Raw genomic sequence first — 27,682 nt, 5'->3', positions numbered from 1 at the left:
ACAATAAACAGTTACCATGCAGCCTGTGATTTGGGAGTGTTCACTGGGGTTATGCTGCGTTGTTCCTGTTTTTCCTACCAATTCTCCAAAGAGTGCTGATTTTGGAGTTTTGAGGGTTTTATTGCAGTTCACATCAAGAGGAGCCTTTTTCCCCGTGAATTACCTTGATCTGTTCTCCCTGGGGATAACGTTGAAAGACAAAGCAGTGCAATTCACTCGGGGCACACCAAGAATAAATGGTCCTCTGAAATGTCAAAATCTGTTGGGGGGAGCAGTCTTACCCTGTGGTTGTAAAGATGCGCCTGAAAGAGAACTTTATGTGTTTCCAAAGTGGAAAAAAGAAAGTTTTCAATGCTGAGAATTGCGGTGTGCCGATGATGATACTGATCCAAGTATTTAAAAGTAACTCTGAATGATTACTTACCTACTGGTGACATCTCAGGAACACTGGCTGTATATGGTCCTTCCAGGAACTTGGGCTCATTGTCGTTGATATCTTGGACCTTGATTACAAATTCTGATTCAGGTTCCAGGGGCCTATTGGTGTTGATGTCAACAGCCTGGGCGCGCAGGGTGTAGTAAGGCTTCTCCTCCCTATCAAGACTTCTTAAGGCATGGATGTCCCCCGTTGTTTGGTCAATTGTGAAAATGGAGCCAGCCCCTTCTCCTGAGAGAGTGTACTTCACTGCACTGTCCCCCTTATCGAGGTCAGTGTGTAGCTGCAAGACAAAGCAGAAAAAAACGACAGGTTGAGTGCAAACATTGGCACATATAATGATTCATTGAATGCGCCGGGGAAGGGCTGTCAAGGAAGACTATTTCACAAAGACAGCCAAGGAAACTGACTGCGCATCAAAGAGCAAATTCATTTCTCTGCACAGATCTGCAAAACACTAAGTCATGAGAAAAATAAAATGATCGTGCTTTCAGAACATTTCACAGATTAATGAGGCTAAGTCGCTCATAAATAATGTATTCTCTCTGTGCAATTACGCTGCAGTGATAACTCTTCAACATCGTGGATCAATTCCTAATCATGAATGACGAAAAAATTTTCTCTTATATAAAACAGGAGATGTGAGGGTTTCTTTTTCTTTTTCTGTTTTTTCTTCCAAGTAGCAAAGTTCAAACTATAAATCCTTGAAGTAAATACTCGTTTTCAACCTTCACCTTAAAAGTCTTGTAACCAGAGGAGTCAGCACAGTTTCACAGTATCACAGCTCCAGCAAGAGAACCTCTTTGTATATAAACCCAGGACAGTGGCAGCTCTCTTTGTACAAGACAAACAAGTTCTGGGCTGGTGTTCGAAAGCCTATTGACACAGTTATGTTTTCCTCACTGCAGCGCTCATTCATACAATTCAAAGCCTTTTAAATATTTAAAGGCTGTAATGCAATGTGATCATCACCATATATGATTATGGATTTTTGCTTGCTAAGGTATGGAATTTCCATAGCCAGCTAACTACTTGTGGCTTGGGGCAAAACATCTTTTTCATTTTTATTCTATCAAAAAAGGGGTCTGAGTAGAGGTTGCTACATTTCTGGTTGTTTTTAAACCTGTGAACTGATTCCTGTAATCACCCTCTTACAATGGCACTACCTAACACGTGGATAGATCCACACTCTAACACTCACATTTCTCTCGATTAAATTAGCCTTTCTTCAGCCTGTAAATATCAACCTTTTTGCACATAGATAATTCCAGTGAATTTCCATGGCAATGCCCAGCATAGAGCCAAGAGTAAATGTGGGATGAGGCCATGAATTCTTTGTAGATTATGGTTCAAAACAACCCAAGACACACAGACATGTGCACAAACACACTAGAAGTAATTTGAGATTCAGAGCAAATTCCCAAGCTCACGCAAGCATAGCCTGGCATTATAATGTTATCACCCGTGGTGCATTATTTATTTCTACAGAAATGAATGAAAATTAGAGTTAGTACATGACCCCTATTGGATGGCAGCAAAACCACATAATATTTTCTGCAATGACCAAAAAAAATGCAAAAAGTATTATTATTGTCTAATATACATAAAGTAATAATGATAAAAGTATGATCCTCAGGCACAAACTAGATATTGTAACATTAAAATGTGTTTGCATTTATCCTTAGTTAGTAATATAAGGTGATTCTAACTTATGATTGGCATGTACTGTAACATCGTAACAGTATATATCATGATGTAGCAGAATGTGGGCCACAACCAACGTTAAATAATTAAAAAGTACCTTTTTACTTGGTTTCCTATATGCAGATGTGCTGTGCTTATATTATACCCTTATGTACTACTGTTAATTTAAAACTACCATCTTATGTCAATTTAACCACTAACTGACATGTGAGTTAAAGCAAAAGATGGTAACATTTATTGGCTGAAGGCCCTCTTGCCGAGGGACATGTTGGTCTTATAATGAAGAGAAACCAGTGGATCAAGTGTCTCCACATGAAGAGAATTCAGTCCTTGAAAGAAAGGGATGTCGTAACGTGCCTGTCATAAAGTATTAAAACTAAACAGAATAAAATGAAAACTTGTTGCAAGTGCTTACAATGAAACAATAGTGTCAGTATTTGCAACTGAAAACTTCTTTCCAATCATGCTTGAATGGTTGAGCAGTTTCATTTATCCCAGAGGGTCTCTTAATTTTAATGATAATTAATTGTGATTTTTCATGTGTCTCAAATTAACATTGTAAAAGGCTTTGGGGTATTTCTTTTGTTGCTATCCGCCTACAGGGCAGCACTGTAAGTGTACAGAAAAACTCATTTTTAAAACTTTAACAATGCATCTTCATTTCATGTGAGGATGAGTGCCTGCACTCAACCCAATGGGCAATGACACGGGGTTGAGGGTGGAAACTTCTAGTTTGGAAGATATGTTGATAAGGAAGGAGCCTCGCTTTGGGAACTACAGGGACAGACAAAGCAACCACACAGAATTAAAAAATTAAAAAATAAATTTTGAACTGGCCAGGCAACAGACTGGTGACCTGTCCTGGGTGTTCCCTACCTGGGAAAGCGTCCAGTCCCCAGCGATCTTGAACTGGTTAACAGGATGGTTGGATGGATGGAATGATAGACGGTAACTGGAAGATGTTGTGGATGAAGTCAATAGAACTTAATGTGCAAAATGCCAAGTAATTAGCAGCTTAAAAAGAAAAGCACACTCACACACTTACACACACACCTATGCCATCAGAAACCAGGAATAGTTTTGCTTAATGTTACAATGCTTTGCTGCTAAATGGAGTAACATGAGCTCATGAGGACTGCAAAGACCCGAGGAGTTCTGGGTTTGATGAAAATATCGTATTAAATACCACATTAAAGAAAACACTGTGATTACAAAATATAGCATATGATTCAGTGACTCCATTTGTCATTTTCTCCATTTCTGGGTGCCATTGTGCCTCTGTGCCATTTGTCAATCTCAGGCTCGCTGCAGTTTTACTTTTGCCTGTGTATGTGTATGAGTGCAAGGGCTGGGTGATGCATAATATATAACGACGTATTGACTGCCAGTGTATGTCAATTATTTCACCAGGTTTCTCAAGTCCAAAATTAATTAATTAATTTAAATCATTACTGTTTTTTTGTCTGATTTCTTGCTTCCTTTCTTTTTGCGTCTGACCTAAAACATTTAAGAGGAACATTCTTATTTATTATCTATAATCATCTATTTTACTTTTTGCTGTGATGTTGGGCTATAGGCTGCTGTGCCATTATGCCTGGCTGATGTCCTGCTTATAGCTTCTGTGAGATTTGTTTCATGTACACTTGAATTTTGTTTGTTTCCTGCTAGCATGTGTGCAGGCTTGTGCAGCATGTGCATCATGGTTTTGGCCCATCTGTTCAGCTTTTTCAGATATCCAATTGACATTTATTTATTGCAGCAGAGAAGTTGATGAAATAGTTTGAGTTGTTATGATTCTTTTTTTTTCCCCCATCATTTTGAGTCATGCCATGTCTCAAAAATGTAAAATGTGAATCAGTAATTATAAAAATCAAGAAAAGACAGAAGGGTTTTGGTTTCAGTGGCTATGAAAAAAGATGTGGTTTACTTTTTCTCTGTTCGGATTATTGATTTGTAAAACGTAGAATCCATGTGGGAAATTCTGTGATGGCTTTGCTTAAGGATGCAAAGGCAATAGGTGCAGATGCACCTATGCACCTAGATGCAATAGGCTTCCTGATATGTTTTCTGTCTTTATAAAGTATAATTGGGCTGTTTTATTTTCCTTTGTTTATATTCTACTTTGGTTTAAGCCATTGTGCTCTTACTTTGGCCATTGTGCTTGGCTGTGCATTTCATCATTTAGTAAACCTGCCATGATGTTGCTGGCTGCAGTTCCCTGCTTCTTGTCTCCGCTGTTGTAGGATGCATCAGGCTCTTGTAAATCAGCTGGGCAGAGAGCTCCCTCTCTAATTAAACTGTCTTCATCACAAAATCTGGGCAGCACTTTTTGGAGCAGTAATGATTACAGTTATTTATCATTTTCTGATGCTATATGTAACACAGTACCATGTCTGCGGGTCAAACTACATTCAGATACCCGAGGGCCTGGGGTATAAACACAGTCCTTTGTGGATATACGCACTCTTATGTGGAGAATTGTATTTTGTTGAGCCAAATGAAAGGCAGCCATTTCTTGTGGATCTTTTGACTGACAGCAGTATGGTTTAAGTGTTGTTGCCCAGGAATTTGTGCTTCAGAGTTTGCTGGTCTTTAATAAAACACTGTGTATTCTAGTACCTGGTGTTTTAGTTGGACAGTATCAGAGCATCAAGAAGAGTACAAGATGAATAAGGGTTTTGTGTAACTATGGTTCATGCATCTTTCACCTTGTGTCCTGTTTTGCAATCTTGTAAACATTCAAAATCTATTCAAACGGTTTATGAAATCACTTGTACTACAGTAGATTTCCAACTGTGGGAAGATGAAATTAAATTAATAGTGAACAGCGAGGGCTTGAAATACATATTTCAAAATTGCGGAGGGAATTCTTCACTTAAATGTTTTCCGCAAGAGGGTTTTCGTATACACTGTGAGCTTAACTAAAGATTTTATTGCCCTATCCTTGGTAGAGATTGTGTTTTGATTGTGCTTTTCCTTAAACTACATGATTGCTGTAACATCTGCTCTGTTTATATTTGCTTTGGAAGTTTTATATTATTCCATGGCCATGTCTCCATGGCATTCTGCATTCTTTCAGTTTTCCTATAACTATCACCACATCAGCCCTGTGTATATTAGAAATCGCGCAACTCATTTCACCATTATAAGTTCAAACCAAGGGTATAATCTCAGGCAGCTAGTCTGAAACTTGTTTTAGGACTGCTTAGGAACAGGAAGAGGCCATCACCAAACTGCTGGGAGCATGAAATTATCCAAACTGTCTTGTTAAGCTGCAGCATTAACAGTTCCTTTCACTGGAACTAAGGGGTCGAGCCCAACTCCTGCAAAAACAACCCCACACAATAATCTCCCCTTTACCAAAAGTATACTTGGCACATTGGAGTCAGACACGCACTATTTTCCTGGCATCGCCAAACCGAGACCACTGACATCAGATTGCCAGTGATATGGTATATCAGAGAATGCTGCTCTAGAGTCAAGTGGCATCATGCTTTACACCACTGTATCTGACACTTTTTTGTTAGTGTTGGTGATGCATGTGACGTACATTCACGACTGTTCCCAATCGCTTCAACTTTATAATAACACCAATAACAGTTGACTGTGAAATATTTAGCAGTGATGAAATTTTAGGGCTGGACTTGCTACACAGGTGTCATCCTATTACAATACCACAGTGGAATTCACTGAGCTCCTGAGAGTGATCCATTCTTTCGAAAAGGTTTTTAGAAGCTCTCTGCATGCCTAAGTCCTTTATATTACCTGTGCCCATTAAGGTGACTGGAACACCTGAATGCAATGATCTGACGTACGAGTGAATCCTAGGGCTGGGCATCGTCACTGATTTCTATAACTGATCCGATTCAGATTCACAAGATCCCAATTCGATTCAATTTTGACTCAGACAGTCAGAAATATCATAATTCTGATCATTCATTAGTGTATGAATGATCAGACATATTCAGATTTTTATATCCATGTATAAAAACAAAGTTGACACTTGTGAGACTTCATCAGAGGTGTTAGCAGATGCCTTTGTGTTAAAGCAACTGAGGATCAAATACGGAAAACCATGAAGAAAATTTTGCTGGCCTGGCTTTTTATGGCAGATAACCAACTTAAACATGTTCCACAGGAAATCAAAAACAGAAGAAAACCATGAATCAACATATGAACATTACCTGATGCTGCTGAAGTGAAGCAGGGCAAAGTTACAGATATTTTGTTGGAGACACAGCTAAGCGTTTTGCAATTTGACATAATTTGTTAAAGTTTACATTTCTTTGGTATTCAACAGCAGAAATGAGGCTTTCTTGTTGGAGGTCATTTTTGGGGAAAAAAAAACATCTCCCGAAGGCATGGTACACAACGGTAGACTGGCGCATAATCAGCACGAAAGCACAATAAGCAAGAGAATAATGCAGAAAATAGAGATTTTTGATGGTAAACTGGTCTCTAAGTACACTGACAGAGAGCTGTGCAGGAAGTAAAAGCAAAATTAAGAGGGAATTCATAGCAAAGTTTTTCAAATGTGAAGCGTAGTGTTGATCTTCTTTTGCTGCTGGTTCAGTGAGTTTTGTTTGGAGACTGACGAAACCTGCAGCTTCAGAATCTGTGAGATTTCGGTTTTCAGGATTGTGGTGTTACTGAAAAATACATTTATATTTAAAAATCAATTCAGGTTTTAATGAATCGATATGGCATAATTCAAACTAAAATCGATTTGATTTTTTAAACCCACCCCTAGTGAATACCTAGTGAATATCTGTACTTCCTACTAGCGGTGGGCTTATCAATCCAAATATCAATACCAACTCTAGTATTGGTATCGGATCGGTACTAGCACGATTGGATTGATACTTTGCTTTTATCCATTAAGTTCAGTATGTAGCCCACTGAACTGTGTTAATTATTTCTTTGCAAAAAATGAACCGCAAACATGCACTATAAAAAAATGTCTGAACGTTTTTGTGTGCTTTAGAGACAGAAATATTTACATCCCAGGTCAACAAAAACCCAGTCTCAGAACACGTGAAAAACTGAAAGGTGTGTTTTGTTGTGTTAACTAATTATTGTGGAAAGTAACAATCACAGTGATATAGTGGTGATTAAAACTGTGCAGAATTTGCAAACTGAGAATTTATCTCATAAGTCATGGCACCTACTCTCCCACAATTAGCTGCCTGAATAACTTAAAATAATTTGTACTGATATCGGCAATCCTGGCCCTGTATTTACTTGGCATTGGATTGATACCAAAACTTGTAGTGTGGCACAGCACTGCTGTGAATGAGGGAAAGTGTGAATGTTGAATGTTTTTGCTGAAATGTCCAGGCAAGTATACATGTTAAATGACAAGATACCTGTTCAAATAGCATCAATTAACACACAACTTTAGTTCTTTTTACATTTCTTTATGATAATTCTTCATAATTGAACAATAAGAACAAGTAGTCTGATGTCCTGTAATCATTATAAAGCTATAATCTGAAATACAATAACACATTAAGTTTTTGTACAAAGTATCGGATCAGTATCGTTGATAGCGCCGTGAATTTGACTTGGTATCGGTTCGGAAAGGAAATCCGTGGTATCTCACAAGACTACTTCCTACTCTTTACATTTTCAAAACAGGTTCGTAACTTTTGCTTTAATGCACTTGAGAGGAGTTATTTTATGTCACTGCTGGTCTTCAAACCGATTTGAGCCTAAACAGTAACATATGATAAGAAATCCTGTTCGTGTATTAATCGCCAGAGGACATCGCATAAAAAGAGATGAGATGTGCCAAATTAAGGGGCTAAAAGTGGGTTGGTGTTTTTATTTATTTATTTATTTTTTGCCACAACACTGGAATGACTAGCCCTACTGAAGAGGAGCGAGCATAAAAGGAGTGACCTTTTTTAAGTGTCAACGCAATGTTTCTGTCAGCTCAACAAACGTCAGCAAAGACAAACTGTTCATGTGTGGTTTGTCGCACATTGTGTTGCTAGCTAAAGCCGCTGTATTTCACAGGGAGAGAAAAGAAGGAGCGCTAACTTCACTCAGAGATGGAGAAAGATAAGAAAAACAGGACAGGAGCGGAAGAAGATATACATTTAAAGGTAAGAACTGCTCTGTGGTATCTGATAAACTGGAAAATTAAAGCTTACATGTAAGTCCTCATGTTTTTAAATCGGATATTGGGTCTGTACATGTGACGGTATGTTTTGATTTTTTTTAATATTGTGGAACATTGCTATTTAAAGGTTGCATGAAAATCCAAGCCAACATCTTCACACCACTGTCTCTTACAGTGCACTGTTTCAGATTGCTTAAGGTTGTTTAGTTGTTTGTGATAGCTTCCATGTACTCTACTTTGTGATGTGATGGTGTTTAATCAATATACTAATGACTCAATAGGCTGCCCTATCATCAGTCAACACAGTACTACTGTGGGCGCATTCATATTTTTGTGTACTATTGAGCAAATAATCACATTGTATTTATGAGAGTTTATATTTAATTGTCATTTAACTAAGAAGAGAGTGGGGAAAAACAAGCCTCTTCTGGGTATTGGCATAAAAAGAATATTTTTCACATTTGTAGTTTATTCAATACAAGTACCCAAGAGAGGAACCTGCACATTGATTCAGAGCTGCAGAATTGGAGATGAAAAAGAAATGCAAATGCAAAATGAACAGGCTCATTGCCCCATTAATTATAAGTGAAACTTGACTGATATTAATTAAAAATTCCATTGCACTAACAATGGTAATCAATTATGTAAAGAAAGTCCATTAATAAGAAGGGAGACAAATGCTTTGTTTAAGCTATAAAACACCCACAAGACAAGAGACATGATCGTATCCATAACCTTTTTAACAATACGGCTTTTTAAAAATAGAGACGGGGAAATTCCTTCCATTGTTGTAGCACTGCTTCCAATTTCTAACACATGAACAAAACAGTTACAGTTTTCAGTAATGCCATTATTTCATTTGCACACATTAAGTAAATTAACTTGTGGAGAATGAGTGAATAAGAGCTGGCTTGTGATGATATCCTTCCTCTCCATTTTTCATGTTAAGCACAATTAGTAAAACTCTCTGCTCAAGGTATCAGGTGACATGGCAGCTATAAAAAGAAACTGCTCGTGTGTGGAGCTGAAATGAGATTCCTGTTGCCATCCAAGCTCACACTGTCACTGCACTTACATTTCATTTGTTTACATTTCTTTTTTTTTTTTTCTTTAATGTCCTTTAGTGTTCACAGACTGTCAGACAAATGTTTCAGTGATCACGAAGCAGTTCAGATTTTGTTGGCATAGCTTTTAAAGGGGAAAAAAAAGATTAGATTTAGGGTTAAACCTTTAATTTCCACAGTATTGAAGAAATGATGAGCAGCCAATGCGCCAGCAATGCTTTGAAAACAAATATGGCTAAGGCAACTACTCATCTATTAATCATCAGGGCAAAATACTAATATTGACTCAGACTATTCAACTACTAGCAGAAATGATGGGAAATGGTAGCTCATCTTACCGGCTGTAAAATAGTCACATATTTGGAATTTGCCTTGCAGTAAATTCTTGAATGTGCAAGAGGTCGGTGATCCCTGTTCCTTTTAGGATTTGCAGTGCATGGTTCCTCATTGGCAATGCAGTAAACCCTGCATATTGATTAATTTGAGTGATTTCAGAGAACGTAACCAACCTCTGTAGAAAATGCTGTAATTGGATTTCTGCAACCAGGATTATGTGGAGCTCCTCTAAGGAATGCATATCACAGCCACAACCCTTTGCTGATAGCGAGCCAACATTGTTCCCTGAATGGTCCAGCAATCCCGCACCACTGAGTGCATTTACAAAACTGTAAACAAGTCGAAAAAGAGTTAGAACGTACTTGCTCTTCTTGTCTTTAAATGCAGTTAAATGTCTCTGTGGATTATTCACATTTCGTGGTATACAAGCGAAACATGCTTCCTGACTGGTATCACAAAGCTCTTCTTTGCATATTTATTATACTTTATATTTATTAAATAAATTGATTCTAATCCATATTTAATTGTGGATTATGCTTTGAGCAAGACCAGGGCATATTCTATATGTCACCTGTCAGAATTTATACTGTGCACTGTTAATGAGAGTAAAACATTCCACTGCTCTTATGCGCCCCTGTTCTATTGCTGTCTTGTATTCATTAGATAAGGTCTGAAACCACCATTCAGTTCAGCCATTCAACCACTGTCCTAGCAACTCAGGAGTATGATGACAGTATGGCAGTCTGTTGGCATTGGGGTACGTTGCAGGTGGCTTGAAGTTCGTGTATTGTCAGGGCACATGATGACTCCTGGTTGCATTGTAAGTTTTTGCAGGTAATTTTGGTGAGCAGCGGCTGATGGAAGGAAAATACTATGCCAAATCCTGCAAGCTTATTATAGCTGATCGATACTGGCCTCCGAGCTATTTCTTTGCTGCTGACAACTCGGAGCTCCCTGTCTGGTTTGTGTCATACCTCAGTCAGGTAATGGGGACGAAAAGCTAACAAAAAAAAAGATATTCATACAGGAGGTTATACTGGTAGATACGCAATCTCAGAAAACACGTGTGAGGAAGGGAGAGAGCGAAAGCAAGAGGCAGTAACAGAGTGACAGATATTGTCGTGGGTGTGCGACAGCAGCAGTCAGAACTGAGACAACTGCATTTACCATTTGTAAATGGGTCAATTGTAAATTGTTTTTGATGTAAATGTTTCCTAGGCCAAGAATCCGAGGAACTCGTGCTAAGATTACTGGTTGTATACAAGGCTACCTTTTGCAAATAACATTATGCAGTACTGATTTTTTTCTTCTTCTTTCTTTAAATAAAACATTGATATATATGATTCTGTTGATCCCAGAAAACAGGGTTAAGGCTGCATTCCATTTCCTCATATCACACATGATTAAACGATATATTGATGTGTGATATGACATGCACAATGCGATTTTCTGCCTACAGTGCCAACAATACTGCCCATCAGTGTCATTGTAAACATAGAAAAAGTGGACTATGGTATAAAGTGATACTGATTGGGGCATTAGTGCACCATTTGGATATATGGCCCAAGCAATTCAGGGGAAAAAGCCCATTACCCATGAGGACAAAATATGTGAAATATATATTACTTTGGCAGGACAGATGAATGGCATCATTAGCTTTTATTTCAGCTGTTCTTTTCAGAAATCCCGCAGCATTCATCACTAACGTACATTACAATTGTAAATGCTCTCAACCTCTTAATATGTTGTAACGAGCAGCTGACTCACCGACACACTCCATGCATACTCTTCAGGAGAGCAATCCTTTCAAATTATGCAGAATGTGACAGTGAATTAAAAAGGTGGCAAACTTGAATTCAGAGGTGAATTCAGAGACCGGTAGGGAGCATATGTACAAGTTGGACATACTGCATAGAAGTCATGCACAATTCAACAGGATTCTTGAAAGACTCTTCAAATTGTAGCTTTCTGTAGCTTAGCTGTTGATCACTGGCTACCAGTCTTCATAGCTTCATGCAAAACAGTGTTATGAAGGCTGAGAGTTTTGGAGTTGAAGTTAATTATCCGCTCGCTTGCCTTGAAGTCAATCAAAGTATTTTATCCCAAGTATTTTACAGCAGTGGCTGTCATCATCAAATGATGTAAACAGGTTTGCTGCTTTTATATGGCCGTCTTCAGGTTTTAGCTTTACAGCTCAATTCCATAGCATTTAAAACAAACTGTATTTAACAGTGTGGAACATACTATCGCAGAGTAAGGCTTGTAAATTTCATATGGTCAGCTGATGGAATCGCTCTCTTTGTTGAGCCTGGTGCATAAGTCTTGCTGAAAAGGTTTTTATGTCCTTCTTATAGGTCCTCATTGAAAGATTAAATTGCAGGCTTCACATCAGTAATAAATCTCAGCCAGGTGTGGGGTGGTACTGGGAGGAAGAGCCATCAATAAAAAGAAGGATGGTCATTCCTTGTCAGGCAGGAAACAAACAAGTTGTGGGAGAAACAGCTCTGCCCTTTCTAGAAAAAGAGGCTTATTGACTTATATGTAAATAAGTGACCTTTTGTCTGCAAGTGTGAAAAGCAGGGCATTGGGGCATGTCCTGCATGTCTTTGCATACACTGCATATATTTTTTCTTTCCTTGTATGGGTTGTAAATGTGACTCTTTAAATTGATTGGCTTTCTCTTTAACCTTCAGTGCCGTTACGGGTTAAATAATTGCTTTGTGCCACCGTGTTGCTGCGTTTTTTAAATTTTTTTTTTTTTTTTTAATGAAAGCAATTCCCTGTCTGCTTTTTCTTGCCAAGTGTATAATTTGTTGAGTATCTTTTGAGACTGTCATTGGCAGCACATTCCATTGTTGTCATTTTCTCATGACTTGCATAAAGAGAAAATAGTGGATTCCCTATCATGTCTATTTTTTTCATCTTCAGTACAACTGGTTAATTATCTCTTAGAATGAATACATGGTAAAAAAAAATATATCATGCATGTGAATCAAGTTTGCAAAAGCATCCAGTGTCACAAGCTTTATACTGTCATTTTACAGTGCACTGCTTGATTTAGAAAAAACAACAACAGCAAAAACCCCCCCCAAAAAAACCAATTCAGGCGTACAGTTCAGATGGATTTGATAACATGAAAACATTTCTTATCTGGGGCCAGTACTCAGTTACAATTCTTAGATAATGTTGCACTGAAAATACTGAAAACAAAGTTTTTAGTTTAGTATCAGTGTAATAATCTCTCTTTACCTTCCTCTAACTGTATATAAGCATATTGTCTTGAGCATCCATATGCAATGCAATATAAAGTACTCACAATATGCATGACTTTATATAAAATTGGAGCATCAAGCTAGAAAAATCCCAGCAGTCTGGTTGGCAAAAATAAGAGATACATTGGGTTTTGATTACATCTCTACTCTTAAGTATTAAGATAGTGTTGTCATTCAGAAGACAAGTGCTGTTTAAGTGTATTCTGAGTTTCCATATTATTAAAAATCTTAGGGAATTGCTTCCAACATCCATAGCCATCAACTTTAAACAGAAAGTGACATGATGTCAGAGGAAAAATCTCGAAAATAGCTCCCGAACTCATTGGAGAGTTTAATCGAGAGTGAGAGGAAGCAGTTTGACTTGATATGCAGCCACGCTGTTAATAGTTTTTTTTTTTTTTTTTTTTTTTTTTTTAACATCAGATAATCACTGCTTGGCACACGAAAGGCCTCAGCATTATCTTATTGAGGGTACAGAGGGTTGTTATATTAACCCCCACGAGCCCTCCGGGCTTCGTTGCTAAACTGCAATAATGATGCTGTCAACATGAGTCTTAAAATTTTCTTCACGTATATTCTTGAGTTAAGTGCATGGTTAGGTGTCGTTAGGATTTTATTGATGGTTGTATTAAAAGGGGTGCAGCTTATTGACATTAGCAGTAAATTTATCACTATGCAAATGCACATTTAGCGTTGCATTTATTAATGATCATGCCTTTCTATTGGTTATAGTTTAGCGATAGAGATTAATCAATTAATTTACTATTTGCTACATTGGGCCAGCACATGAAGTTCCCCTCCAGCTCATGTTTTAATTGCACCGGACTGATACTGAATGTACACGAGTTACGAAACATCGAAACAGCCAACGCATCAGATTTAAGAAAACATTTGCAATGTGTGCCAAACATTCTACAGCAGCTATATCAAGTTGTCAGCAAGAAGATGACGTGGCCACCACAGCTGGTGTTGTAACTGTCCCTCTGTTAGTGACAAGCTCTACCTGCTGGTGCAACTTTCAGTAACTGTCTCTGCAAACGTATTGTCGGTGCAGCGTATTACTTTAAATTTGAGGGAATGAAACCACATTGATGATGCAGTCTCATTAGTAGACAATTACACTGTGGAAAACTTAATTTAAATTTAGGTGCCTAACCATTCAGTGAATGAAAAGTGCTGTGAAAATACTAATGGAACAGCAAAGAAACAATGCTGTACACACAAACGCTGACACAATACTTTATGTGCTATCGTTATAAACAGCAGAGAAAGATGGTGAAAATATATTTGTTTTACTTTTATGTTTATGGCATTAAAGCTTGTTTCTTCACATTGCTGAGAACAACCTCACCATAAAAGTGAACGACGAGCATGACATGTTAATGTGGTTTAAAACCTTTATAATATCCTTGGCAGACTATGTTTCCTTTATTTACACTACAAATCAAATCTGGTATTAACATGCCCTTTTTTTTGCTTTTTCAAATGTAAATGTGATTCACTCTAAGTGCATCTTTAATAGAAAAAAGTCCATAAAGCATTGTGATTGTATGCAGAAAAGTAAAAAAAAAAATGCAAGAACTCAGAGCATTTGTTAATACAAGCAGTTGGGACTAGTAGTAGTAGTGCTAAAGACCTTGCTGAATCCGGTGACCTTACTTACACCTCTGGGAGAAATCGGGGTAATTAAGTAAGTAGTGGAGGTGAACCTGCAGTTGTGACTGTAGCGTTTCTAACATTCCTCTCACGTTTAGTGTCTCCTACCTTAAGTTCCCGAGCATGTAGCTGTTAGTGTTGGAGTGTATAAAATCCTATCTAAATATTAAGATATATGATGTGTTTAAAAACAGTGTGAATATTGTAGCTCTGTGGTTCTTTTTTTTGTCACACACAGTTACACAGTTTGTATTTTTAATTTAGATGGCATATATTAAACGGTATATAAGCTGGAGTGTAGATTCATTTTCTTTATTTTGTACTCATCTGATAATAACAGAACAAGTGAAAATGCAGACATGGCATATCTTTCTGCTTGTGGTGCAGAAGAAAAGAAATCTTGCTTTGCTTGCACTCATTAATCCAAAATAGATCAGGCAGCATTTGATGTTTTTTTTTTTTTCATGTGTTTTTCTTCTGCCCTTTACAGACAACCTAGTCTCACAAATTTACATAAGTCTGTCACCCAGAACCTTGTTATTTATTTTTAGTATTATATCATGTTTAAAAGACCTTCAGTTGCTCTAGCTAAACCTTATGTAAGCCACTAAGACAGGACTAAGGTAAATTAAATCAAGCAAACTAAAGCTGGACCAGTGAATCATCTTTTTATATCAGTTATATCAGGTAACTGTATCCATCCATCTTCTTCTGCTTATCCGAGTCACAGGGAGGGGGGGGTGGAGCCCATCCCAGCTACCACAGATCGCCAGTCTGTCACAGCTAACACATGGAGGAAGACACTTACAGTCACATACACACCCATGGCATATTTAGAACCACCTAAACCCAATAACTGGACTACGGGCAGAACCCAGAGTACTCAGAGAGAACCTTGCAAACATCTGAACTCCACACAGAAAGGGCCAGGCCAGATGTCAGGACCTTCTTGCTGTAAAGTAACGATACTAATCACCATGCACATGCTGCCCCAGGTAGAAGTACAGAAATGCCCAATTAGGTTTGTTGCATCATTATTAAATGGATTTGCAACTAGGAAAAATAAATACATTTACCAATATAATAGAAGAAGCAGGATATTCTGAGATACACAAAATGATTTGGTTATTTATGTCTGTCAGATGCTTTGAAACATGAGTTATTTTAGTGGGAATAGTCAAGCAGTAAAACCAGGTAGAATTGCATGTTATCCAGTTATGTTTGTGCCGATTGCATTGGCGCTGATATTGTTTTGGTGAAGTCTAAAACTGAGGTGAGCGTGTTCTGACAATTTGACGTACAGCAAGGCAGATGTAAGCACAACTAAATGTTATCCCGCTGTGCTTTAACATCTTCCTTCTCCACAAACAGCTGGTGTGTTCAGGCAAAGGCACTAGTTAATAGGCAAACTTACTGATCCATAATACCAGTACTGGCAATGTCCCCATTCCTCGTCCGATACGTGTCTGCATTCTGTGCTGTCAGAACAACTGGCAGAAATACACCTTGTTTGTAATGTGACTCGTGTTTTGTTTTGTTTTTTTTATTTATTGGCCAGCACTAATTAGTAGTGATTTGGCTGTCAAAATTACAGTTGGCAGTGATGCATTTAATGCTCTCGAAATAGATTTTGATTATTGCTAACAGGGTCAGGATTTATTAATGTTTGTCATTCGTCTCACACATGCATGGATGCAAGTCGTTCTCCTCCTGCTGTCAGAAGTACCTTTTTCTGAGCTTCCTCTGTGAGCGCTGTTCCTACAGTCAGATCGTGCCATTTAAACTTTAAAAGGAAATATTAATTGTCTGCATTAATCATCTCCTTGATAAATTGGAGTGTGGCATGTAAAATCCCCCCCCCCCCCCCCCCCCCCCTTATTAGTCCATTGTTGATAAATCTCTTATGACAGCATTTTTAACAATCACGTACTAAAGTATAGTGATTGCTGTATTCAGAATTCAGTTCAGCTCCTGGTTCCTTTTCATGTTTCATTCTCCTCTTTGCTTTCCCCACATTTCCCATAGATCTCTGCTGCAGCTATCAAATAAAGGCAAAACAATAAAAATAATAATAAAAACACAAAAAGTAATGAATAATAACAGCACTGTGTACGTTATATACCTAAATAAATGCCGGGTAACATACTCACAAACCATGTCTCATTAAAATACCCTTTTTGAGCTATAGGTGTGCATTTGGATAAACTAGTCACATGTACACTACTTGTGCTTTCTATATTACTTAGCGTATGTTAAAAAAATACCCCAAACTGCTTCAGCTGCTTCACTAAACTTTTTCCTCTTGGGTTCAGTTGCCTCTCTGTTGTCAGATAATTACTACTTCAATTGGTCCAGAAGGACACTTCTGCCACAGAGGATAAAACAAAAGTGTCTTGAGCTCCAATTCACTGCAGGTCACTGGCTGGAAATCATGAGTACACTCTAAAGTGAAAACATTACCACATTAGATATTGATGTAATATAGAACACGCATTCATTGCAGACTTATGGTCAATTATAGTCCATTAATGTGCCCTGTAAACAAAGCTGCTTCCTAAGGTCCTTGAACCCTTTCACCTACATCTTTATCTCTTAGTATGCTCTCTGTTTGAACATTTCTCACATTACCGTTCAATATGATATCACAGAAGTGTGTGTAAATGGTAACCCACTCCAGCGCTCCCCGTGCCATTTAACAGTGTACAATAAAAAGGTTAAGATTCAAAGGGAAATCCTCTCCCTTAAGATTTTCCCAACAAAGGTCCGAGGATCTCCAAATGCTTTTCATATGTTGAAGAATCAGTCAATTATTTTGAAGAAGAGCAGCCGCCCAGGATTAAGTGATTTAGGAGTGCAGTAGACAGCTGCTTCCCTGGCCCTGCTTTAGCCTCAGAGACTTCCACAAACAGCGTGGCTTGTCAGGGCTGATTGCAGTGGCACTGAGGCAGATAAGTCAGTCTTACTATTATCCTATGTAAGCTTGGAGTGCCAAATTACAACTTTAGCCTTAAACCCCCACAGAGTTTGCTTACGAATGTCTTAAGCCAGAACAGTGAATAAGAAATCCTGTGCTAAAAAGCGGGGACGGCCAAGGTTTGAGGTGACACAAAAAGATGTGAGTTTGATGGGATGTATGTGTATATATCTCTGTCTGGTTTCGGATCAGGCTGTTGGGTCTCTGCTGTCTTTTTATTGCTGTCAGCATCTTCTGTGGCTCATAACTATGATGTTCTGACACCTTTACAAGGACTGTAATTTAAATTTATTTCTACCACACCATCAAACCTTTCACCACTTCAATGTCATGTGTGGCTGGTCTAACGTGGAAATCTTGTGGCACAGCTCCATTATTAGGTCTGGATTTTTTTCTTGCGTGATGCTGGTCACATCATAAAACACTAAGAAATAGGAGCAGACTTACAAGCCTTAGGAGCATTATTAGATTAAAGAGGTAAAGTTCTTGGGGATGAATGAAAATAGGCAACTTCTAGTATTTGCTGTTACTTGTATAAGTACATGGTATTAAAATAGTCAATAATTAATTATAACCTCAAGGAATAAAATATTTCCCATCTAAAATACTGGTAGTTTTAGGGTAGTTTTATAGTTACTCTAAACTAGAAGGTTTTTTTTCTGTTCCCTTCCTCCCATTTTATCTTCCTCATGTTCTATCGCTCCCTCCATTTACTCCCAATTCAATTTCTCCTAGGCTCCTTACTATGTGATTTATGACTTCTGCTGCACCATAAATAACAGTGGGGAAAAAAAAAAAAAGTTTTTTACCTTGCCCACGTACTGCGGATCTGACCCCATGTACTCCTCCAGTACAAAGAACTGGTTCCACACCCAGCCCCTTTTGACCCGCTGAAATCCAGCTGCCCCATTCCTCATTGGGCCCACCAAGCTCCTGGTGTGCTCCCTTCCCGTCCTGCTCCGTCCCAATGGTGGTAAAGGTGGACGTAAATAAGAGACCGAACCCTCGTCGACAAGAATCCACAGGAACAGCAGCAGGCAGTTCCTTGTTAGCATTGGCGATCTGTGCGGTTCAGGTCCCCAAGTTAAAGTCCAGTGACGAGAACTGAGCCACAGTGAAACAATCTGCGATGGCGTGTATGGAAAATGGGTGAGTTGTGAGACTCTGCAGCTCTCCCCGGTCTGTCAGGATCCCTCTTAGAGAGTTGTGGAGCTCATCACCTGAAGGAAAGAAAACAAATGTTTAGTCGAAAAGACGTCCTTATCCTCCACACCTGCACCAAACTGTAATAATACAGCTAATTCTGATTAGAGACAGTCCAGGAATGTCTTACAGCACTTGTGATTATCACAGGTTGATATGAAGTGCTGTTATCCTGCTATTCATAAATGTCAGTGAATCGATAGTACAGCATAGCCTTTATTCTTCCCCCAACCTCCATGCTTTACTTTTTAACTGCACAGTGATAAATGAGACTACTTTGATTCTCAAGCATAAAAATAATTGTTGTAATTATTTGCCTGGTGATAGATTACCTCTACACCAGACGGTTCTTATTGACGCATGCACTAATTATCTAGACTACTCATCTCTTTAGTGAAAACTGAGACTTTATTCTTGCTGTCAAACCACTGTGTGCCACTGTGCTGTGGACCTGTCACTGCCATGATTTCCCACAGAAGTTCAAAGTTATGTATTATTTAGTGACGCTTTAATGAGAGGTTGCTGATTAGCTTTATGTTTTGCCTCACAAACCTTGTCTTAGTATGAAACCCAATGAAACTTGAAAGTTGAACTCTACTGAAAAAAAAAACAAAAAACCTGACAAACGTTGCACGCAGCCATCTGAAAATAAAACGTGATACATTGGCAGTTCATATATCAAATTGACATGCATATTGTGTAAAATGTCAACATGCTCTCAGTGATTTCTTTAGGATACGTTGCTTTCTTTCAGACATCGCTCTTATGTGGAGTGCATTTTGACAACTAGTGGCCACAGGAGATTGAACCTATTGCTGTAGCGTGTCATTTGACAGACATGTATTGTACAAAAGTGGCACCTCATGCAGAAGATATTCATTATACATATTACCACTCAAAGACATATAATGTTAGATTTCATTAGAACTTACAGTATATCCAAGAGGTTTTGTTTGCATAAAACTCATTAGAAGTTCATTTGATCTGATTTTGCATCAATGAGTGAAGGAAAAATGTAAAAACGGTTAAAACAATAATGGTTGTGTTGTGGTCTTACTTGTGCTATAGCGCCAGATGTAAAGTATGAACAAACCTAAACTGCTTGGTAAACATAAGGATTTAAGTTGCTTAAATATTTATGTTCATAAATTATGTTAATGAAAAAGCACCTTATTTTGCCTGCCTTTCTTAGAGAAGTCTTAGACTTTTTTCCAGTACAGTAAACATCTTGAAGTATTACAAATTGTTTTGACCTGTACATTGGTGCATTGGAGAATTATTTTACATGTATGTGAAATCATTAATATAAAGTACCTCGCTGATCACGCACCCTCTCTCTCTCCCAAAAGTAAGTTACCACGTGTTGGTGACTTTAACGGGGCAAACTGGTGCGTAACGAGACTTAATGCTGATACATGGACACTTGTATTGATTAAACAGAGGAAACTAGAAATAAAAGCCTGCCTCTAATTCAAGCCAGCTTCAAATGAAACCTTTCTTGTTGCAGTTCAGGTAAATAATGGCCCTGCAGTATTTGCAGAAATATGGCATGCAGATTTTAGATAATATTGAAACGACTCCACAGCGCATTTTTAATAGTTTTTCTGACCGCTCAGCCCCTGTGGTATACTTTAGTGTTGATCTAACACACATATCCACCAGTCTTAAATAAACAAATGAGAATGGAACACAAAAACATGACCGTTTGTGTGTGTCTAGAGATTATAGAGAGAAACAGGATTGCTAAAGTACATAATTTAGAAACCCCATTTTTGTCTGCGTTTAGACAGACATAAAAAATATACAGTTTCAAACTAATTTACTTGCAATTATGGATGTCAGGTGAGTCTTTTTTTTTTTTTTAATTATTATTAATAAAAGGACTGAAATGGTATTGTAATTGAACAATCACTCATTAGTCCATTGCACAGAAGAGAATGAAATATTACACAAGGAGCCTAATTTGTTAAGCTCATTCATTATTGAGCAAATGACTGTTGTACCGAGTGTTGCTGTTCACACCTTGTTTACAATCTTGACTACCATATCAACACTCACGCATTCAACTCTGGCCTTGTTACAAGACACTTAATTGTGCTGAAAACAAGAGAAGGCAACCACAAATGGTGGGAATGAAGAATGGAGCTAATGGTTTCCACACCTGGTTTATTATTCCTCTTTCCCTCCTAATGCACTTATAAGCTGTACAGTAATGGAAGACAGCGTGAATCTAATTTCATAACTGGAGCCCTCATTGACATCATTGTCTTTGATTAATTATACTGACTTGGAACATCGGCTTCAGAAGAAGATTACTTCAACAAGGTTATGCGGTGCAACTGGATCCATTTATTCTCTCTGTCACGACAGTATCTTAAAAGTCAAAACTGATCTGCAAAGTTCTCTGTGCAAAATTGGCAGGAACTGTCTTGACATGGGTCAGACATGCCTCTCCCGCAGGTCACTCCTCATTTAGCATCGACATAATGGAAAATGACTGTTCCCATAATTCCTGGAAAATCACGATCCTCTGCCACTGTACGGTCCTGGGAGGGCTTGATGCATATTTTATGAGATAAGTTAATTAGCATATGTCTGGCTTCGGTTGTGAGCCTTGACCCAGGTGTCTACTTCAGATAACACAACGCAGTAGGCTGACAGTGTTCTCGCACATCACCTTCAATAATCAAACAACATATGGCTGGCCGATCTGCTGGTGCAGATTACCACCCACAAGAAACTCCCACAGAAAGTTATTAGTCGTCAAGGCTGCTATAAACATGACAAACGAATAAGTAGGCATTGACTTTTGGAAAAGGGGGGAGAAATGAGTCATCTGGATCAAGTTGTTGTTTTGCAAACACATTAATGTCTTGGTAGACAAGTGGGCAGAGATGTTTGTTTTCATCCTTCTTTAAAAACTGCAGCGTCTTGCAGTGACGGCCAGCAGAAAATTTGTACTTGGAATAATAAGGTTAGGGATTTAGCTACGTTTGATATACAACGGAATTGATCTTGATTTCATATTTTAAATAGAGTGCTACCTGTGTACGATACACACAGGTAGCACACAAGGTCACCTTATGAAAGAGGAAGGCTTAACCAGTAACACAATTGCTACAAAGCATTTGCACAAAGCACATCTTTTCTTACACTCTACATTGTTATTTTCTCTATTAATATCTTTTTTTGTCAGGCACAGTATTCTCCATGTGACTCTGCAAATAACAAGTAATACTACAATATTATAATTTTACGTTTTTATAGTTTAGTACTGCATGCTGTTATTTTCCTCAGACGTACCTGTGTGAGAGGTTTTACCATCTTGTCCAACCCTAACAGCAGCATTTAGATTTCCCGAATGTACAACTACCGAATGAGATTTCACTAACCTTGTGTAAATGTTGATGATCATCTACACGAGGTTATCGACTTATACAGAGATGAATAAATATTCCATTGATTATAGAGCAACAGCATGCACATTTCACTGTAGACAGAAGCATCAAGTAGTGCAGCCTAAGCAGAACAATGCAAGAATGTAATACATAATTTATTGTCGTATGGCTTCTTTTTTCGTAAATCTTCATAATGACTTTTGCATTTAAAAGAGTGATTTTGAGTTTATGGATAGGAGGTCACAGACTGTGATGGACACATGTTCTGCCAGTCCAGGAATGACCTGGGTCCTTATCCCTAGTGCTACAATTTATACTTTACAAATTGAATTCTGTGCATAGGAGTAATGAATCATTCTTGGCAACGGGGGTGCAGGGCATCTCAGAAAGCTTATCGAACTCTGGTCTCAACATATTCTAGACTGGCTTCCTGTAGCTCTGCAAAGCTCCGAGGCTTTCACCAAAGATTTCTCTTGTGGGGACTCAAGCAAACTAAAACAAGTAAACATTTTTCCCCTATTTAACTGTTGCGTTAAGGGTAACTTTCTAAACAGAACTGAAAATCCTTTTGTAAATACTGGACATTGGACAATATTTAGATTTTATGTTGAATGCCATGTCTGGTCTTCCTTTTAGACCAGACATGGCTGTTCTAATAATCTCAAGAGTTATATTCAAGTAATTTGCTGTCAGTTTGTTTTACTTATTCATATATTGTTTGAGAATGTTATACTGACATTTTTTTATGAACCTGATTCACATTCCTTAGGTCTTTTAATTCCTCAGTGTGTACCAAGAATAACCTTTTTAAATGCTGTTTCATGAGGGATAATTTGTCCTTTGAATATAGGTGTTTCCACATAGTGCTGACTCACTCACTTCTGCATTATTGTTAGGCTTTTCACTCAATTACCTGAGAGCACCTACATGTACATCTAGATAAGGATTAGTCTCCCTCTGTCTGTGCTTATATTTGACAAACTATCAGCTGGTGATATTAAAAGATATAATGGTATTAGGATCTATATGTGTATCTGTATTAAAGCAGTGGTCCCCCCAACCTTTTTTGCGCCACGGACCGGTTTATGCCCGACAATATTTTCACGGACCGGCCTTTAAGGTGTCGCGGAAAAATACAACAAAATAAAACTAGTACCGGTACTGAAAAATAGACGAGTTATTCATAACACACGTGAAAAGACCCAGGAAAACCAAGTTAACGATAAAACGATAACAAAATAACGCTGAAAACCGATTAAAAACCCTGAAAACCACACATTTCACACCTGAGCCTCAACTCTCGCGGCCCGGTACCAAACGACTCACGGACCGGTACCGGTCCGAGGCCCGGGGGATGGGGACCACTGCATTAAAGAATCTGTAACATACAAGGAGTTTTGTTTCCAAGTTTTAATAGGAAAGGACTTGTCACAGTTCTATCACTACAGTGTTCAAGGCAGAAACCTCATGTCAAGTACAGCTCTGACTGAGGAGGAAATATGTGCACTAAAGCTGAGGACATGTGAGGGGAAAAAAGTGTCAGGGAAATAACTGGAAGAATTTTTTTGTAGAGCTAAGGCAGAAGAAGACAGTAATATCATTGAAACCCTTGAGGGAAAGAGTGGGAGGAGAGAGGTGTAGGTGGAAGCAATGTAATGAAAATGGGAGTAACAACACAGCTGGCCAGTCAAGGTAAATTATCGAGGAACACCTCATGCGTAGGTTATAGCACAACCTAAGTAATGAATAGTGAACAAAAGGGCTCAGTTAGTTACTCAGATAAATGTACTTATTTACCATGCAGTTGGCTTGTCTGAAAATACAGTCCTTTATTCATGTGTAAAATAACACAGCTAATGTTGGAAATGGAAACATTCTTCACTTTGGAGGGCGTCAGCATGTAAGGTCTATAACACAAATGTACAAGCAGCACGAAATGTTGTTCCCTGAACAATGAAAACATTATTATTATTATGATGTGATAAGTCATCTTCTTTACTTTAACGCGTGTTACTCCTGGAAAAATGTTACATTTTGTTGTCGATATGAAATACTGTGGGCATAACAGGAATATGATGAATTTTATTTTCCCATAGGTAGCCCGTGGCATTCTGTCTGCAATAAATTCATGTCCACATCCATCAAAGTTTGAGTCCTTCAAAAAGGTTGCGTACATATTTTGCTTCCAATCATAAAACGTATTGAAAAGTTTTCACAAAAGTTTGGCACTTACACTTTAGTCTTGTCGGGAAGTGTTTCTCCAGTTTGCATGCACCCTCAATATGTGTCTTATTTGGGTATCAACAACTGTAAAAGCATTCAAAAAACTACCTTGCCAACAAATAGATTCAGCAGCAAATAACCCCATTGATTTAAAAGAGGTGATACCACTGTTAAATGCCAGTATGCATTTTTAAACTAAACTGTTAAATTGGACTGTTGAAGAAGAACTCAATCCTTTGAGTTTATTACAACTACTAGACAGTAGCCGAAAACACATTCTTTTAATAGTGACAAATGGCAACTATGCTTGTTGCCAAGACTATTTCTGTGATGAATGTGCTTTGATGTTTGTTAAAGTGCTACATCGACAAAACCAGAAAGTCATCACTACAAAGATACTTTGCAGGGGTTTTGATAGAAGCTGCTTAGGAAGTATACTTTTACTGCTTTCCTTGCTTCACATATCTAAACATCTCATTGTTTATGTATCACAACAAGGACAGGGAGTTCAACAGCCTAAAATGACACATTTTGTACTGTACCGCATTGTCCACCTTGACTCTTTGTCATTTGCAGTATTGCTTTGTGTGCACCGATTTCTGTCAGTGTTCCCTTTGAAAGGGAAAAATAAAGTTATAGATGCTTCAGGTAATTATTTTAAAATCTTCTTATGTAATTAAGTTTGTCTTGTCAAATTATTGTAACATTGCAAGCTGGTGTCTGAGATGCTCTACTCTAAGACTATTGTACAACCAAGAGAGTGAGACGTCTTCTCTCCAGCATTTCAATTTATATCAACTTCAAGAGATGAATTCGCCCACTAAAATGTTTAGTCATATCAATAATTTAAGCTCATCACCTTAATAGTTTGGAACAAGGGCCTTCACTATTTGGATGAATTAGTTTGGGAAGTAAAAGGTGTTCCAACGAAATAAAAGGCTGGTATTTCAGTGTGTCTGATACACAATTAGTAGTAGTATCTGATCAGACGAGGAGTCAGCAGATTGCTACTTTGAAAGGACTTGGAATATTGATCTAGGTGTGCATGGATTTGGCAACATGCAGTGTTTTTATAATGATAAAAACTGACAATTGATTGCCAAAAAGCAGAGTTTTATAATAAAGTCAAACAAGACAGGCAGGAAATGCAAGAACAGCTTATTTTGCGCCTTTGATTTGATGTCTGTCACCCCGTCACTTCACTTTGACACAAAGTGTCAGTTCTCACATTGCCTTTGTTAAACAGTTGAATTAGAGACGAAAGACTTCACTTCAGTCACACCTCGATTGTCTGTCTGATTTAAAATTTAACGTGTTGGTGTACAAAAAAAAAAAAAAAATCCCAAATACTCAAACTATTTTTGATTACATTTAATATATATTAATATATTTTGACTTAATATAAATATATATATATATATATATATACACACTAACAAGCTGATCTACAATACGGCAGCAGTGATCAGTGAGATGCTTGGCTACAAGTTGAACAGCCACAAGGGGCAGTACCCTCCATGGAGAAGGAGGCTAGAGGGCAAGATCAAAGTAGCACGGAGGGAGGTTAGCCAACTAACAGAGTTGCAGAAAGGTGCGACAAATAAGGTGCCTAAGAAATACAGCAAGCTGTCCATACCTGAGGCCTTGGAAACTGCCAAGCAAAGACTCACAGCCTTGGCCAGCCGCTTGAGGAGGTACACCAGAGAGATAGAAGGCAGGAGAATAAACCAGCTGTTCTCCACAGAACCAGCAAAGGTGTACTCTCAGTGGCAAGGGAACAATAAGAGAACAGCACCACCAAGGCTGGAGACGGAGCAATACTGGAAGAGCATATGGGAGAAGGATGCAACCCATAACGGCAATGCTCAGTGGCTAGAGGATCTGAGGGCAGACCACAGCGACCTCCCTGAACAGGGTCCAGTAACCATCACAGTGGCAGATATCCAAGAAAGGGTCTCCAGTATGAAGAGTTGGACAGCACCAGGGCCCGACATGGTTCACGCCTACTGGCTGAAGAAGCTGACTGCACTCCACGAGCGTCTGGCAGCACAAATGAACCAGCTGCTAGTTAACGAGAGACACCCGGAATGGCTAACCGAAGGCCGGACGGTCCTGATCCCCAAGGACCCCAAGAAGGGACCGGTCCCCTCCAACTACCGACCAATAACCTGCCTCAGTACTACATGGAAGCTCCTGTCAGGCATCATATCGGCTAAGATGAACAGGCACATGGGTCAATACATGAGCGGGACACAGAAAGGAATTGGCAAGAATACCAGAGGCGCAAAACACCAGCTACTGGTAGACAGAACAATCAGCCGAGACTGCAAGACCAGACTGACCAACCTGTGCACTGCCTGGATTGATTACAAGAAGGCCTATGACTCAATGCCCCACAGCTGGATACTGGAATGCCTAGAATTGTACAAGATCAATGGGACCCTAAGAGCCTTCATCAGGAACTCAATGGGGATGTGGCGTACAACACTAGAGGCCAACTCCAAGCCCATAGCACAAGTTACCATCAAGTGCGGGATCTACCAAGGAGATGCTCTGTCCCCACTGCTGTTCTGCATAGGCCTGAACCCCCTCAGTGAGATCATTAACAAGACTGGCTACGGATACCGACTACGGAACGGAGCAGTTGTCAGCCACCTCCTGTACATGGATGACATCAAGCTGTATGCCAAGAGTGAACGAGACATCGATTCACTGATCCACACTACCAGGCTATACAGCAATGACATTGGAATGTCGTTCGGACTGGAGAAGTGTAGTCGGATGGTAACAAAGAGAGGGAAGGTAGTCAGAACTGAGGGGATTGAACTACCAGAAGGCAACATTGCAGACATAGAGGACAGTTACAAGTACCTGGGGATCCCGCAGGCAAATGGGAACCATGAAGAGGCCGCTAGAAAGGCTGCAACCACCAAGTACCTGCAGAGGGTCAGGCAAGTCCTGAGGAGTCAGCTGAATGGTAAGAACAAGATCCGGGCCATCAACACATACGCCCTGCCCGTGATCAGGTACCCTGCTGGGGTAATAGGCTGGCCAAAGGAGGAGATAGAAGCCACTGACATAAAGACAAGAAAGCTCCTGACCATGCATGGAGGGTTTCACCCCAAGTCCAGCACCCTGAGGCTGTACGCTAAGCGGAAGGAAGGGGGCCGGGGACTGGTGAGTGTCAGCACCACAGTCCAGGATGAGACAAGGAACATCCAAGAATACATTGGGAAGATGGCCCCAACTGACCGAGTGCTCAGTGAATACCTCAGGCAGCAGAAACCCAAGA

At 38.9% G+C, this 27,682-nt stretch overlaps 1 protein-coding gene across 1 annotated transcript in view; it reads right to left on the bottom strand.

Annotated features, from left to right (window-relative positions):
• The window catches only part of LOC146701664 (cadherin-12-like), a 102,497-nt gene that overhangs the window by 48,315 nt on the left and 26,500 nt on the right, over positions 1 to 27,682 (bottom strand). Inside the window, exons 2-3 of the mRNA XM_085467953.1 lie at positions 18,376 to 18,786; positions 425 to 719 (exon numbers count right to left, since the gene is read on the bottom strand). Of these exons, the coding sequence (XP_085324079.1) occupies positions 425 to 719; positions 18,376 to 18,621 (541 nt within the window). The 5' untranslated portion in view covers positions 18,622 to 18,786. The remainder of the gene's footprint in view (positions 1 to 424; positions 720 to 18,375; positions 18,787 to 27,682) is intronic.

This window comes from Copadichromis virginalis, linkage group LG9, assembly GCF_057382275.1.
Source record: "Copadichromis virginalis isolate Kocher_CV1m ecotype Utaka linkage group LG9, C_Virginalis_male_GT1.1, whole genome shotgun sequence".
NCBI classification, from domain to species: domain Eukaryota; kingdom Metazoa; phylum Chordata; class Actinopteri; order Cichliformes; family Cichlidae; genus Copadichromis; species Copadichromis virginalis.
The sequence above is the reverse complement of the archived record's forward strand: the minus strand, read 5'-3'. Positions and strand labels throughout refer to the sequence as shown.